Source organism: Podarcis pityusensis, assembly GCF_964106645.2.
Source record: "Podarcis pityusensis genome assembly, chromosome: 14".
Lineage (NCBI taxonomy): Eukaryota > Metazoa > Chordata > Lepidosauria > Squamata > Lacertidae > Podarcis > Podarcis pityusensis.
Window position 1 is genome coordinate 47,176,433 of NC_138039.1, and position 16,943 is coordinate 47,193,375.

A 16,943-nucleotide genomic window follows, 5' to 3' on the forward strand; every position below is an offset into this window, starting at 1 on the left:
GTGCTCCTGAGCCTGCAGGGATTAACAATCCAGCAACAACTATGTGCTTCTTCAAGCTTCTGTGGCCTCTTGATGGAAATAGATTAAAATATATTCACCAGAGCTGAGATCATACCTGGGCGTGAATGTCAGCCTCAAGGGCATATTTAGACATTGCCGTGCTCATCCCGCTGTGGAAAAGAGCACAAGTTAATCTTTTAATGCTTGGATGAAAGGCAGTCCCCCCTCCTTAGTTGCACCGCATTTGAATATTTCTCCATCATTGCATTTCGGAAAGGGAAAAGCAGCCTCCATTAAACTCAACCCACGGCAGACAGAGCAAGCAGCATTCCTGAACGACAGTAGCTGAGCTAAGGAGGGAGGTGGGCTCACTGGAGAGCCACTTTCTTGGCGCTGCAGAGTCCCTGGAGCCTCCTATCAACCCCCACCCCAAGCAGCACACCGAGGAAGGAAAAGGAAGCATAGAATGGAAAAGTAGGATGGGCCCCCATAAGTCATCTAGTCCAGCCCCTGGCCAATGCAGGAAGTCTGCTGACTGATGGGGGCAGCCATGCTGTGCTTGGGAACCTCCAGGACACAGTACTCCAGGTGATGTCTGACCAAAACAAAATAAAGCAGCACGTTAACTTCTCGTAATCTGGACACTCTCTTCCTGTTGATCCAGCCCAGAATTGCATTAGGATTTTTGGCCGCTGCATTCCAGGGCTGGCTCATACTTCATTTTATATTTATTTTTTAATTTAATGTGCTTGTATCCCGCCTTTCTTTAAAAAATGGGATTCAAGGCGGCTGACAAGATTTAAAAACATCCTTATAAAATGACACAGTAATAAAACCAAACCTAGTTAGAAGCAATAGTTAAAATATATCAAAACAGATTTAAAAGCAGCATTAAATGATGGTCTGCCCTGACAGCAGCCCAGTGGTCAGCATCATCTGCCCCTTAGTTTTCAAAGGCCTGTCTGGATAGGTCTTAGCCTGCTGGCAGAAGGATAACAGCAAGGGAGCCAGTCTTCCCTCTCTTAGGAGGGGATTCCATAATATGGTCTGCTAAGATCTCCAGGTCCTTCTCCTGTGTATGCTATCAAGTCAAGTGTCAGTCCATCCTGAAATGCAGAGAGACAGCCGAGGAAAACAGGTGGAGGTAGGGGCAAAAAGGAGAAGAGTATGCCGTTATTTCACTTACAATTTCCTTATTTATTTATATTCTTTATTTAAATATTTCTAGACCACAGTTTCATAAAAGTGCAGCAAGGCGATATACAACAAGCGAGATCAATAAAAACATCCATAAATGCTGGTTGGTTAAAAGAAAATCCATATTCCAGAGGCCTCTCTAAATCATGCCATTTTTAGAGGACGTCTAAAAGAAGCCAGGGTCGGTTTCTGCCAAACCTCTACTGGCAGGGAGTTCCACAGGGCAGGGTTCGAAGCACTAACAGCACAGTCCCTAGTAAAGGCCAACTGAACCTCAGGGACCACATCAGAGTGCCCCATCAGAGAATCTCAGCGATCAATGTGGAGCATACGGAATTTGCATCACAAGCTGTTTCAGGATTTGTGAATTAACGCAGGAACTTTGAGCCGGACCCAGTTGCAGATTGGCAACCGGTGTGTCTCTCTCAGCGGTGCAGGGACATGTCAACCGTTGCCTACTCCTGTGAGCAATCCAGCTGCTACATTTTGCACTAGCTGCAGCTAATAATAATAATAATAATAATAATAATAATAATAATAATAATTTATTTATATCCCACCCTCCCCAGCCAAAGCCGGGCTCAGAGCGGTTAACAACAATAAAAGTAACACAACATTCTAAAATCAATTCATTTTAATATCAGTTCAAAATCAAATTAATGGCAACCATTGGGCTAGAGTTCTGCGAGGATTACCAAAGGAGGGGGTCAGACTATGCCTTGGCCAAAGGCCTGGTGGAACAGCTCTGTCTTGCAGGCCCTGCGGAAAGATGTCAAGTTCCACAGGGCCCTAGTCTCCTGTGACAGAGCGTTCCACCATATCGGGGCCACAGCCGAAAAAGCCCTGGCTCTGGTTGAGGCCAGCCTAACCTCCCTGTGGCCCGGGACCTCCAAGATGTTTTTGTTTGAAGACCGTAAGGTCCTCCGTGGGACATACCAGGAGAGGCGGTCCTGTCAGTATGAGGGTCCTAGGCCATATAGGGATTTAAACACCAGTTACAAGGGCAGCCCCACATAAAGCATGGCAGAGTGATCAAGTCCTGAAGTTATCAAGGCACAAACCCCTCTGGTGATGCTGTCACTGTCCAGGAATGCTTGCAGCTGGTGCTCCAGCTGGAGCTGGTGGAAAGCTCTCCTGGCCCCAAAGGTCTCTTGGACCTCTAGTGACAGAGATGGACAAAGGTGTTCCCCCAGACTGCGTTCCTGCTCCTTCAGATGAAGTGCCGTGCAGTTGACGCATCTCCTCGACACAGGAACCACTCACCCACAAGGCCTTTGTCTTTCCAGAAGTCAAGCTCAATTTATTGACCCTCATCCAGTCCACTACCGCAGCCAGGGTGCTTTGATTTAGCAAAACACTTTGGCAAGGTAGAGATTCTGGGGGCTCCTGAAAATATGTGTAGCTTTTTCAGGAGCTGTGCAGAGACAGGAAAGGAAGCATCAACACCAAGTGTGAGATTGTTTGCCAGCCAGTCCTCAAGAGAGCTGGTCAGAGCCAGAGGGAGGTTCTGGCGGGCAGCGATTTTCTGTTGGCTCTCAGAGGCTGAAGTGAGTCATCCAGAGCGGTGTCTAAGCAAGTCAGGTTCCAAATTGAAGGGAGGCAGGATCTCCCTTGCAAATGGGCCCATGGGGTGAGGTCCTATGATGCTTTGAGCTCGAGAGGGTCTGCTCTGAGTGCATTTAGACTTGCCAGCTCTGTGTCTGGACTGGACTGAGCCAGGCTAGCACTGATGTACTATGGGAGGAGTGCCTGGGTCTCTCGGCTGCAGGGGAAATAAGGTCAAAGCCTGTGGCCCTTGTGGCTCAACAGTTCTGGGCTTTGCATTTTGGTCTCCGCACCAGAGAATGGCTGCAGCTGGACATGCCGATCTTGTGGACTTGCTGTTTGGGGTGGGGGTTGTGCCGGGCAGGGGCTGCTGGACTCATCTGGAATTTGGAGCTGGCTTTGGCTGTGCTGTGTTCATGTGAGCTCCTATATCAGCTTTGAATAAACATTTCTAGGATGGTTCCTATAACAAAGATAGCAAAACAATAAATGAATACTAAACAACCGGCAAAAGGCTGTTGCAGAATATTCAGCAGCTTCAAAACATCTCAGGTCATGGGGGAGATGGCAAGGTCTCTTCCTGGTACTGAAAAGGCATTTGCAGGGGAGGGGGCAGTCGAGCCTCTCTGGTGGGGAAAACATTTCCTAGATGGGGAAGGAAGGTGTTACCTAGAGAGAGGAAGGGGGCAGGGGACCCTGAATGTAGCCTTGAGATCAGCAATGATGGAAGAGTCCCCTGTTTCAGATCCCTTCTGAACAGTGAATGTTGCAGGCCTCGGCAATGAGGCAAGCTTAGAGCTGCCCTTTCCGTGCCCGGGCATGACTCTGTGCAGGCTGCTTGTCCGCTGCCTGTGACTCCTGTGCCCAAAGAAAAGACCGTGACAGAGGAGAAGCATCTTTGTGTCTTGGCTGGAGGTCAGAAGCATCTGAGTTCTGGGCTCCCCCTGTGTAAATAAGGCAACCCACTTCTTCCTTAAGCAGCGAGAGGATCCGGGCCATTGAAGAGCCGTTTCCGTAATCGTGGCATGTTGTGCTCATGTCGCATATAGTAGTTTACGGATAAATAATGCCTGAGCTTAAAAAAGGCATTTGGCAGAGCAGCTGGAGTGGAAATGGAAGTGAAAAGGAGGTCAGGCGTGTGTGTGTGTGTGTGTGTGTGTGTGTGTGTGCTGGGAGGGAGGGAAGCATTGTGGGTGCACAGCCCCCTTTGGAGTAAATGGGGATTGTGCAATTGCACTGCAAGGTTTTTCAGCTGCTTGGTGCTTTTGGGGTTTGCTGGATGGGGCCTCCTATTAAAGCCACAGGGCTTTCCGCGTTCCCCTCCAACACATAAGGTCACCTGTGTCTCCCTGCAGAACAGCCCCCAAGAGCCCGCTGCACTCCAGCTGTTGCTGGGCTCCAACTCCCATTAGCTAGGAGCCCCAAGAACATGGGGGGGGGGGAGAGCACCAGATTGGGAAAGGCTGCTCTCAACTGTGATGATCTCCATGCCTGTCTAACCCCCTCTCTTACAAAACCACTTCTCGCTGATTCCAAGAAAATGTGCTCCACGGCCTGGGTGACTTTCTCACTAATTTAGCCCTGGGGGGGGATGGAGGAGAGGCAGAGCTGGAGATCTGCCTTTTCTGCGCAGATAATTAAAATGCTTTTTGGCTCTGCTGGAGAGTCGGGGGGCCAATTCAAGACCTTTTCTGCAACAAGAGTTTTTGCGCCTCCCCGCATTAACAGCAGCATTTGAATTGATCACCGTTTGCTAGAGTGTTCTTTGCCAGTTGTGCTTCTTCATGGAAGGGGAAAGCCCTTTCTGTAAAGGCCCGCTCCCCTCCTCACTCTCTCCCATAAATGCTAAATAACAGAGCAGCCCCTCAATGTTTGCACCTGGGAATTTGTCAATCCATCACTGCTCCTGAGCACCTCCCATCTATCTCTGCTCCATATGTTGTGTGCTGTTAATTCGGAGCTCCAGGTTTGCCCTCATGTGGCCATGTATTAATACATTCAGCCTCTGCAGCTTTTTGCCGGGGAGGGGGGTAATGGCTGGGCTTTTGCTCTGGGCCCCTTTGCAAAGGCCGCCCCATCTCCTTCCTCCTTGCAGTGGATGATCACGGCAGAGAAGGTTGGCCGGAGTTTTCTCTGCACAGAAGCTTCACGGTCTTCCTAGTAACTGAGAAGGAGACAGCCACAAATGGTTGAATCCTGCAAGGCTCTGGCTCTGGGATGTAACACCAAATCCTGGCAATTTCTTGGGCCTCCTGGAAGATTTCCTGGAGGAAGGGACACACATGCCCTCTTGCTCCAAAAGTGAGCGCAGTTTTATGATGATTGTCATTGAAACACGCTGGCGGAAAGAAGGCACAGTAACTGTTTTGCTCCAACCTGGGGGTGGGCTCTCCTTGGTTCGTTCCACCTATTCAGACAGGCTGGAAATATGTGAAGTCGGGGAGTACTTTGGGCCATGGCTGGGTGCAGAAATGTCCATCCCTTCTTCCCCTTCCTTTTCTCTGGAGCAGATCAGGAGAGGAGGCTGGTGCACGTTGTCTCCTGATCCAGTTGTCTTTTGCAGAGGCTCAGCGAATGAGTCCATTCCCCCTAATTTTGTGCCCAGCAGGCGATTGGCTCTGACTCATTTGGAAAAGACACTTCTTGCCCCTCCTGCCTTGGGAGTTGGCATGGGGTGGCGTCTCCTTGATCCCGTCTTTAACAGACAGGCACCCATTTAACACCTGGCAAACCCTTCATAATGTAGAGCACCAGCAAATACTCCACCCAGCCCCATGCAACTCCCTGCACCACTTTTAAGAGGAAAGGGGGGGAGAAGGGGGGTGACGGGTGCTCAGTGGCACTTATGAGTGGGCACAGGGCAGTCCGACATGCACTGTGGCTAATTTTCCTGCCTTGTTGCTCCGGAGAGGCTGGCAGCAGTTTTTCATTTCTCCCATCAACCAATCATAATTCTGCTCTGACCTTCTCTGGATCAGACAAGTGCTATTCATTCCTTATGATGCGTGAGCCTTAATATTCTCTTTTGAGCGCTGAACGTTGTTATATTCTCCGTGTCTGCTCTGGGCAACAGAACGTGCTCAAGGCAAATCCGCCTTAATACGTTTGCAGCGGAGTGGTAATTTTAGAATCCATTATTCCTGCATGGTTTCCTTTGGGTTGTTATGACTGATTTCGGTGCCTCCCTCGTTACCACTTTGACTGCCTCCCAGCAACTGGGCACTAATTAAAAGATTGTTGGACTCCAAATTGCTTGCCCCTGTGACCCTCCCTGATCCCTCCCAGCACCCACAGTTACAGAGAGCACTTGGGGGCTCTGTGCTGCCCCCTTCCAGGGAAATCAGGGGGCTGGGGGGGGGGACAGCAATGGAGCTTGGCAGCTTCTGGAATAAAAATTTCTAGAACTGGAACTTACTGGACTCTCTTTCCCCCCTGCCTTGAGAGTTGCTCAGAAATGCTCATTTACCCCATAATTAAAGGTGACACAGGGCCTGCCTGGAAGGCTTGCATTTCAGACCCTCCAAGTGTCCCTACTTTCCAGGGACGTCCCTGATTTAGAGAAGCTATCCCGGTTTCTGATTTGATCCTGGAATGTCCTGCTATTCCTTAGGCTGTCCCTAATTTCATTGGAGAAATGTTGGAGGGGATGGAATTATTTGCCTCCCAAGCTCTCTGAAGGCAATCCTGTATAGGGAAGTTTTTTTTAATGTTTAATGCTTTGTTATTTTATTTTTTTTATATGTTGGAAGCTGCCCAGGGTGGCTGGGGCAACCCAGTAAGATATGTAGGGTATAAATAATAAAATGATCATTATGGAATGGGACATCCTTATTTTCATTGGAGAAATGTTGGAGGATATGGCTTTTGCCATTAGACAAACCAGGCAGGGAGGAGCCAGGCTGTTAATTTGCTCTGTACAAGGTTCTACCCTTCTCCCAGACAAACATACACATATACAAATTCTCTCTCTCTCTCTCTGTTGCTTACGCAGCTCCTAGTTACAGGCCGCGGAGCTCCAATTAAGTCAAAGTCCTCCTGTGTGAGCGCTCTAATTCTTCAGTGTGTGCCCTCAATTAAACCGTGTAATTTGTAGTGTAATGGTTCTTTTACACAGGAAGCCTTGAGTATAGTTTCTAAACGCTGTGAGATATTTGTTAAGCCCTGCGTAAGAACGGCGTCGCCCCCAACAGCCCATTTGCTGATGGATCAGTCACTTTTGGGAGGTGACACAACCTCTTAAGTTGCATCTCCCCTCCCTCCTCGTTTTAATCATTCCACCACCTCCACTGTAATTAAGGTATTGTAATTGAATTGGCTTTATTTCCATGGCCAAGAGAAAGAGTTTTAATTATTGCCATACATCTGTGTGATTTATGCCCATGGTTTTGCCCCCATATTAAGTATTGCAAGTTAGTTGATGGTCCTGGGCAGCTTGGAAGAAGAGTACAGAGGATTGGGGAGGAAGCATCTGAGCTACCGACAGGAGAGGGGGGAGACCCCCCCCCAAGGAATGGGCAATGCTATCAATCCATGCCTTTAGGCCTCAGTTGCCTTCACAGCAACAACACTGTTTTTAAACCATCCTGACTTCCTTGCAACCCAGGGAAGTCAGCTCTTTATTTTATTTTCCACCAGCTTATTTTCCTCATAGGAAAACACAAAGAGGGGGAAGAGTGGGAGAATCTTCAACACGTGCAACTTCTCCTTTGGTCATGTTGGGGGTGACAGTCCCAGGAAAAGGGCTGTTTGCTTGTGGTCTAGTAGCAAAGGGATTTGCTTGCCGATCAGAAGGTTGGCGGTTCGAATCCCCACAACGGGGTGAGCTCCCGTTGCTCAGTCCCTGCTCCTGCCAACATAGCAGTTCGAAAAGCATGAAGTGCAAGTAGATAAATAGGTACCGCTCCAGTGGGAAGGTAAACAGCATTTCCGTGCGCTGCTCTGGTTTGCCAGAAGCAGCTTAGTCATGCTGGCCACATGACCCGGAAGCTGTACGCCGGCTTCCTTGGCCAATAAAGCGAGATGAGCACTGCAACCCCAGAGTCATCCGCGACTGGACCTAACAGTCAGGGGTCGCTTTACCTTTATCCCACCCTAGGCAGATGCCAAGCTTCCAGGGTTCCATGATTAAGGTTGGGGAGGGAAGAGTATCCAGTGGCTTCAACTAGGCAGCAGTGACCCTGAAAGGGAGAAGCATTTGGGGGCACTCTAACAAGAGGGTCCGGGGACTCCTTTCCTCCCAGTCGTTCTGCCCAGTGGCCACTCTGTGGGTGACTACCAGGCCCTGAGATGCCATCCTGGAGAGAGCTTCCATGCTGACACTTAGCTTAAGGAAGCATCTGGCACAATTGCAAAAGCAAATTAAGTACTTAGCTGTAAACCACTGTGAAATGACAAGGGGCTTCTCTGGCTTGCATAATTCTGGACTGACAAGCCACCTCCTTGTCAGCTTCAACGGCACCAGCCTGGAGGACACCAAGCAGCCGGCCTCGGTCAGTTCCAGCTTGGTGGTCCAGCTAGCTGTGCTTGAGCTGTGTGATTGCCAGCCTTGCAGCCTGAAGCAAGGGGAAAAGCGAGAAAGCCACAGTCCATCCACTTAGCAAACATGGTTGCCTATTGGAGACAGGCTGGCTTCAGCGCCATCCAGTAATCCCAGATCTGCACCACAATATAAAGCAGAGGCTAGGGTTGCCATATGTCTCGGAAAACCTGGACATGTCCTCTTTTTCGGGGCCAGCATGCCCATCCAGGCAGATTTTTACATTTTAAAGGAAATGTCTGGGTTTAGGTGGTTATTTTTGGGCTGTGGCTGCGGCTGTTGCCAGCCCAAGCCAAGAAAAGAGGCACACAGGCACGTCGACCTCACACACCCACACCCGCACACCACTTTCTTTGGCTCGGGCTGGCAGCGACTTGGGCTGACCTCTCTTTTGCTCTTTAAGATATGGCAACCATAGCAGAGGCAGAGAAAACAGCAGGAGGAGGCATAAAAATAGGGACAACCGAAAAAGACGTGCAAGATCTATAAAAGACAAAATGAAGACTCGTGGGTGTACGCAATGTTACTGTTTCTCGTTCTGTGAAAGCGTATGTGTAAAATCAACATGCCAATAAATAGCTTGGCAGTCCTATAGCCAGGCTGCTTGCTCAGCTTCTGGCTCCCACTTGTCCCCTTCCTTCCTTCCTTCCTTCCTTCCTTCCTTCCTTCCTTCCTTCCTTTCTTCCTCCCTCTTCTCTCATGCACACAGCTTCTTTCCCTGTTCTTGGGAAAGCGTTCCCCCATTGAGGCAGGCATGGTACGGGAGGAGTAAAACTGCTGGCAGGTGGCAGCCCAGCTGCGCCCCACCCCACTTTGGGGGGATGTGAAACCCAGTGGTGCAAGGCCAGTATTTGTGGGAGGAGACAGAGAGCACCCAGCTTCCACCCCTCTCACCGGTGCCCAAAGTGCTTGGCTTTTCTCTCCTGCCTCCCTTACGCATCATGAAGCCAGACAGTCTCAGCCCAGGATGCAGCAACATCCCTTGGAGCTTGCACAAAGACAGCCAAGAAACCCAACAGCCAGCATTAAGAAGTTTGTAAAAATGAGGTTTTAAGAAGCAACAAGGGGGAAAGCAGAAGAGTGTTTTAAGAAAATAAAGAAAATGTTTAGAAGGTAGATCTAGAAGCTGCTGGGCACTCCTTCACCAAAATGAGAGTCGTCCTCGCATTAAGTAACTCAGCATCTCAGATGGTCAAAGAGGGGGTGAGAGGCAATTCTATGTTGGCAGTAGCCCAGTTTTAAGACCATTGAGGCAGGTGGGCTCCAACCCATCTGCATATTTGCAGAGCTAAGGTGCTGTCACCTGGGAAAGGTGGGATGGGGTGGTTAACTGCTGTTGGACTTGCCCAGCTTTCAAGACCAGCAACAGGCAGTTGTGTTTTATTGGGAAGGCATGGCATCCTTGACAGCACGTGTGTGATGGAGGACTAGAGAAGCTGGGTCATCTGAAAGGGACAGGATGGGGGGCAGGATTTTGCCACCAAAAAGGGCCCCCTACCCTGGGCAGGACCATCTCAAGCCTGGGGTGGTTTCCTTTTATTCACACAGCCTGACACTCTATTTTGAGGACAACATTTTGGAATGTGAGCAAAAACAGAGTTGTAGCATGATGTGAGTGATTTGCAAAATATTTTCCAAATACGGGAGGAAAATAGCATGAAATTGACAGCACTTTGTTGACTCAGAAGGGTCTTTAATACAAAGCTTTCCCTCCTCTAGCATATAAATCACCATGTAGTGGAGTCTCTTTTTCCTGCACTATTGAAGTGTGTGTTTTGCAGGTAGTGGAATGCTCCTCACCAGCTGCCCAGTGCTGAGATGCCCACCAGGAGTCATGTAACAAAGCCCAGCCTTACAGCTTTCCTTCCTCCTATACAAAGGCTCATGTTTTATCATTCTCCATCATGTCATTTGCTTGTAATGTAAGGATTCATTTGCTTGCAAGAGCAGAAGCCAAACAAGTCATCTTCTGCTATCATTGTAGAGTTAAAACTAAATGGCTCATGGTGTAAGAGCCGACGGATCTGTAGGCAGCTTCATACACCAGGGCAGCAGGGGTTCCCCACGCCAAAGGCGATGACCATTTGACCTCCTTGGGATAGGGCTCTGGGGAGACCAGGAGGGTTGAGGGTCCGAGCTAAAGGCTTAGGTGCCTAGGGTAAGCAGCTTTGGCACTGGGTGCAAATGTAACTAATGTGAACACGAATTCAGCTGCAGCAATTTCCTCGATCGCAGCGGATGGACAAAGCAGAGCCGCCGCCACTACGGACGTGGCTAGAGACTGCCTCTCTTCACAGCCCGGCTCAGACTGTGCTCTCCAGAGGCGGTTGGGGCCTCATCGCTGCTTACCTTTTGACTGTGTGATTCACACAGCATGTCCGCAAAGACAGTAAAAGAGTGTGATTGGCATTTCACTGCCTGAGCGAGTGAGGGATGCTGAATCCAGTGTCCTGGCATGCAGGTGACCCGATGCAACAAGAGCAGACTCACACCCTCTTCCTCAGTTCTCTTGCACGCCAGGGCTTCTCTGGTAGCAAAATGGCAAGAAGACATGAAACTTTTGGTCACCTCCTTTGCTACAGGGCCGCAAGACCATACAGACGGGGTGGGGGAACCTGTGGCCAGCAAGGCCAATTGTCAGGGATGATGGGAATTGTGGTCCAAGGAGAACATCTGGAGGCTACACTGCTGGCTACTCCAGGTGCTGACCAATGCATCAGGGCCATTCAGAGGCCAATGGGTCCGACTGGGTTCCAGTTCTTCAATGCTTGCTCTAGTCTTGATGGCAGAGATGGGGAGCCTGTGGTCCTCCAACTGATGTTGAATGTTCAGCATCCAGCATAGCCAATGGCCAACCAAGAATGACGGGAGCTGCCTTTCAGATGTTATTGGACTCCGCCCCACTGGTTATCCCTAATTTGGATGGTGCCACCATGATTAAGAGGATGTGAAGCTTGGTGAATTTTAACTCTGGTGCCAACCCAGCAGCTGTGGCAGCAGATGACCTTCCTTCTCTCCCTTTTTGGTGTTGGGTTGCTGCCTTGCACTGATCTACTTAGAGTAGGGGGCTGCCTGCCAAATTCCTGCCTGACAGCTTCAGCCCCCCTCCTCTCCAAAAGCAGCAGGTATTGTCCAAGTGTTCTGAGAAACACAGAAAAGAGAAAGCATTGCAGCCAAGAAGTCTGGTCAAGCATTTTATTTAAGGGGGCTGTAAAAAGGTGAAGGGGGAAACAGCAGTGAGGGTGCAAAAGGAAAATAAAACATTGAGGGCATATCCACAGTTACCTTTCCTCTGCTCTTTCCAGGCACTGTCCGTGCTTTAAAGCTCCATGTTTGAACGCCCCTTTTTTTTGCTATGGAACTTTCCCCATGAAAACTTGCTCTTTAAAGTTCAATCAGAGCAAACGGCAATACGCAGGAAACACGGTTTGACGTTTACTCCAATTGAGCACTAAAGGTCAGTGTGGCTAAGCCCTTGGTTGCAGGATTAGGAGCAAAAGAATGTTGAGTCTCTTGGCTCAGGTGGTCTCTGAGCAACAGGTGACTCCTCTCAGCAGCCAGCTAGAGAGGCGACCTGTGGCCACCTTTGGGGGTGTTGGAGGATGGGGCAGCCCCTGTGCTTGTTACTGCTGGAGTGGTCCAGCTTCCCTCCTAAGCTCTCGGCAACATGTGTCATTGACACCTGAGAGAAATACTGTCAAGCATGCCCTGTTCTCTTGGGTGTAATTTGCTTTAACTGATTTTAATTTTGTATGTTTAAATTGGTGTAACCCACCTTTGGACCTCACGGTGAAGGGCGAGTAAGAAATCTAAATAATAACAGTAATAATGTGGCCTCTCCACTTGGACATGTTGGAGGACTAGGGAATCTGCATGTCTGAAAGACACAGGCTGCGCTGCAGACGTCACTTCAACACTCCTAAGAACTCAAGAGGAGCCCTGCAGGTGGATCAGATCAAAGGAGAACCACCTAGTTCAGCAAATGTGGCTTTTCTTCTTCGGAGAAGGAGAAGGATGAAATATGTGATAATCATCAGCAAGATTAGTTTCTCTCTCTGACAGCTTTATATTTTTATAGCATTGGTGAACAATGTGCTAATGTGGAGCTCATTTTGCAGCATGAAATGTGAGAGACAATTGGAAGTGCCATATGCTCACTGCTTTCCTTGGTGAGATTTCTGAGCAGATTTGTTAGAATGATGCAAGGGCCTTGTTTCTACTGTGTGCCGGAAGGGAGGCACACAAACACCCCCTCCCAGAGACATGCCTAGCAGTGAGGCTGCCTGCTGAGAGCAGTGCCCCAAATGATGTCGCAGCCTCCTCTGGCCTGAGTCTGTGGGGCTGGCTTCCCAGCACCACCACTCAGTCACAGTCCAGATCTTACCGGGCCTAAAACGCACACCTGGGCTTGGGGTGGGGGCATCCAGCCTCTCTTCTTGATCTGTTCCTCTTTGCTTCATCCCTAGAGTGCAAAGCCAGGACTGTGAGGGCTGCCTGGCCAGGCTCTAGGTAGGATTGTAACTGTTCACTCTGAGCTATGCACAGTTTCTTGGAGACTCTTTGATCTAACCTTTATTCCTCCTCTTCCCGATTCTCTTTCAGATAGCAGTTCTGTGGATGAAAAGGTTCCAAAATCACCTATTTCCTTAAAGGGTCATGTCTTTTGTTGGACTGTTTGTTTTGTGACTCAGTTGACCTGTTTGGTCCCTTCATTTGAGTTGTGAGATGGCGCATGTTTCCCCTCCCCCAGCTTTCCATGCTTCGTCTGTCCTCCTCAGTTGATGTCTTCCAAATGCCTTCCATTGATATGCAGAGTGAACCCTCACTGTTGTGATTCTCTGACCTCATAAGTTGTGCCAGCTCCGGGGGTCCGCTACGGTCAAACCTGGTTCCCAGTTTTGCTGCCCTGCTGTGGCAACCTGTCGCCTAGGCCGCTGCCAACCCCCACCCCTGCTTGCACTCCAGGATTTGCAGGGAAACTGCCTGCGGGGGGGTTCCTGGGCACCCCCAGCAGCCGCCCTGCCGGAGGTTTCTCTCTAAATGCTGAACGTGGCTCTGTTGTCTTTTCAAACGGGAAGGACTTCAGCTTTGGCGTGGAGCTGGCCCTGCTTAGCAACTCCATCCTAGGTGTCTTCTGTGTCTGGCACGCTCTGCTCACCCCACCCCCAGAGTAACCAAGATTTTCCTTCTTCCCCATTCAAGGCTCGCATAGTCAGCGGTGGGTCTTTGGACGCTTCCAAGCTTGCAATCCAAGCCTTTGCTGGGTAAGTATTGGGCGCAGCTGCACCGTGAGCGCGAGTGTCAAGTGTGTTGTGTCCTTTGCGTTTGTGTTCCCAAGAAAAGCATACACAGCTCTGCATAAGGTAGGAAGAGAAATCAGAAATTTCTTGGGAGGCCACGGCTAAGACTCTGGTGGCTTCAGACAATGCTGGGGCTCCAGAAGTGGTTTGCCTCCAGCTCCCAGCAGCCACAAAATAGCTAGTGGTCAGGGATGGTGATGGGAATTGGAGGGTGCTCAGCCATTGATCCCCCATGATGTGTGTCCCCTGGCAAAGCCTTGATGCTGAAGGCAGCAAAAGCATGTCGTCATGGGTTTGGGTGGTTAGGTTTGCTTCTGTATCCTGCCTGGAAGTGGTATGTGAGCCCTTGGTTGCCTTTCCTCCAGAGCAGTTGCTTGGAGGACTCCCCTCTTTGCTGGGCTGGCAAGGCTTCCTCCTTGCACCTTTGCTGTGTCCCCTTGGCTCTGCTTTGGATGTCTGGCTCCATCCGGCTGTGAAGGAGCCAGATCCCTTTCAGTGCGAGAGGCACCATCACTGGCACATACAAGTGCATGGCAGCCCCTTCAGAGGACGGTTCTGTTGACGTTTGCTTCACGGCATGCTGCCAGTTAAGAGGAAGGGAGCAGCTCAATGCCCCAAAATGCTCTGTCAACCGGCACTTTCCAAACAAGATCTTGCTGACACACTGGAACTAATGTGGACTCAGAAAGCACCTTGAGCCATGCCTCTTTCCTTCCAGCTGCTCAAACGACAGGTGGTCGTTTTATGACTTCAGAGCATGGCTGAGGTCTAGTAGCTCCTGGTTCACGCACACGTACAATGTGGTCTGCCCAGGATATGTGGAAATATGGCTGTGGCGACGTTTTGCAGGCTGTGCCGCTTAGGGGGATGATAGATGTCTTTGAGTTTGCATCAGCTGCTGGGGGTCACTGGGGGTGTTTCTGCGCTGCCTCCTTTTTCGTATGTGATGGAATATTGAATGAGTTTTGTACACTCTTTTGTGTTATAGATCTTGTTTCCTGTGGGTGGGAAGGGGAGATTGGATTGCATTAGATTGCTGTCTCCATCTCTCCTTCTCCTGCTCCACCTTCTCAGAAACTTTTAATGTTGCAGTCAGATCACTCACCATTCAGATGCTCCGTCCTGCAGGGTTCGAAGTCTGATGCAGCTGATTTGACAGCATGAAAACAGGAGGAGATTATAAAGCAGAGAAATGAGTGTTTCCTTCAAGTTGGTTGAAAAGCTGCTTTAAGCTGTGAGCCTGTGGGCTGATCCACACTTGCTTTTTGCCCCACGCTTTCCAGGCACAGCTCCACATTTTCCCGGTTTGCACCTGAGCACTCCCCCTGCCCGCAAGCTGCTTTCCCCTGGAAAACCTGCTCTTTAAAACTGAATCGGAACAAACAGCAATTTGGGTTTTGGCAGCTTGTTGTTTGCCCCATTTCAGTGGGGACCCTTGGGCACAGGGTAGCAGTGCCACCCTTTTCTCCTCGAACAAACTGCACTCCTCCCTCTAGACCCCATCGATTTAAACAAAAGCAAATTTGACCGAGAAAAGCACAGGCGTGACCATTTCACTCGTGGTCTTTTTAGCTTCTCTGTCAACAGTGTCAGTTAAAGGACACACCTAACCGAGAGTAAGGGGCGTGGATGGCGCTGTGGTCTAAACCACAGAGCCTAGGGCTTGCCGATCAGAAGGTCGGTGGTTCGAATCCCCGCAACGGGGTGAGCTCCCGTTGTTCGGTCCCAGCTCCTGCCCACCTAGCAGTTCAAAAGCATGTCAAGTGCAAGTAGATAAATAGGTACCGCTCCGGCGGGAAGGTAAACGGTGTTTCTGTGCGCTGCTCTGGTTTGCCAGAAGCGGTTTAGTCATGCTGGCCACATGATCCGGAAGCTGTCTGCGGACAAACGCTGGCTCCCTCGGCCTATAGAGCGAGATGAGCGCGCAACCCCAGAGTCGTCCGTGACTGGACCTAACGGTCAGGGGTAGCTTTACCTTTAACCAAGAACAAGTCCCATTAAACTCACCAGGGCTTACTTTTGAGTAGACATGTAGATAGGATTGTGCTGTAGAATTAAGAGGCATTGCTTTGTTTGATAGGAATGGCGGGGGGAGTTGCTGTGCCAAGACCCTGGGACTCTAGACCCCCACAGCCCCCTCCTCACCCGCCTTCTGGCAAGAGATGAAAAAGTTCCTTTTGGGAGAGGCCTTTCCCTTTGTAGGCCTGACTTCTATCGCTCTCTGCGGTGGCCAGTGGAGGGGAGGTGGAGGGTATTTAATGCCATGGTATTTTCACACTACTGGCTTTTAAAAATCTGTTTCTCTGCTGATCTGTTTGTTTATCAGTTCTTTCCTTTGCTTCCTTGTGTTTTGCAAGGCTTGTTTGTGCGTTCCTATGAACTCTTTGAAGGGATAAATATCGTGAGCAAATGTAAACACAGCTGAAAGAGGGACAGGCTGGATCTTCTGCAGAAATAATTTCTCTACAGCGGTCCATTAAGGAGCACAGACTTTGTTTCAAGCTACAGCTCATCAGCAATGCAAGGGAAGGGCAAACGGACTGCTGGGGGGGGAGGATAAAGGCTTCTTCCTTGCTGCGTTGTACCCATCCCCTGAGTCCAAGGCGATGGTCATGAGGGAGGCAGGAAAATCGTGACACTCTCAGCACCAGCGACCTGGCGAGGGCTAGTTTTGCTAAGCCTGTGGCGTGCTTACATGGTGGCACTCTGCTTTCCATCGCTTGCATACAGCACTTGAGCTGAGCCCATTCTGCTCAACGTCCTGCAGCCCTTCTGATTCTGAACCACTTGGCTTCAGGGCCTGTTCTGGCCCTCAGGCTCTTTGCAAGTGACCCCATACCCCACAGCAGACTGAGTTTCCACTTCTTTTTTGAACCCTGCACTTTTTAACAAGGTAGCAATTTGGAGCATGTTCATCCTAGATAGTTGGAGTATTTGTGAACATTCTGCGACTCCACACCAGTACAGCAGGGGAAAGATTCTCAGGCAAGGTAGAAGTGGCACTCCAGCTCTAGGCTTATTTTACATCTTGAAAGGTTGCCATATCCCAATCCTAGATAGTCCCAGCAGTCGTGTTCCTCTACCACCTTGGGAACATCCCACAATGCTTGCTTGCTTGCTTGCTTGCTTGGACTCAAATCAACCAGCACAGGAAGTCAGTCTGTTTTGTTGCAAAGTGTTATACATGGCTCTTTCAGCCTTCCAATTGAAACAGAAATTTTGCTTGACCAAGTGGGAAATCAAGCTAGGTTATGAGCCCATTAACACTCGAAGACACAGAATGGTGTGTCCAGGATATCTGTGATCTCCAAATAAGCCAATACTGTATGCAATTATCCACACTTACCTTTCCTCCATGCAGTGGC

General features: G+C 49.8%; 1 protein-coding gene across 1 annotated transcript in view; it reads left to right on the forward strand.

Annotated features, from left to right (window-relative positions):
- UNC13C (unc-13 homolog C) overlaps window positions 1–16,943 on the forward strand; it is a 138,725-nt gene that overhangs the window by 13,911 nt on the left and 107,871 nt on the right. The window contains exons 3-4 of the mRNA XM_080980617.1: window positions 12,881–12,903; window positions 13,481–13,542. Of these exons, the coding sequence (XP_080836743.1) occupies window positions 12,881–12,903; window positions 13,481–13,542 (85 nt within the window). The remainder of the gene's footprint in view (window positions 1–12,880; window positions 12,904–13,480; window positions 13,543–16,943) is intronic.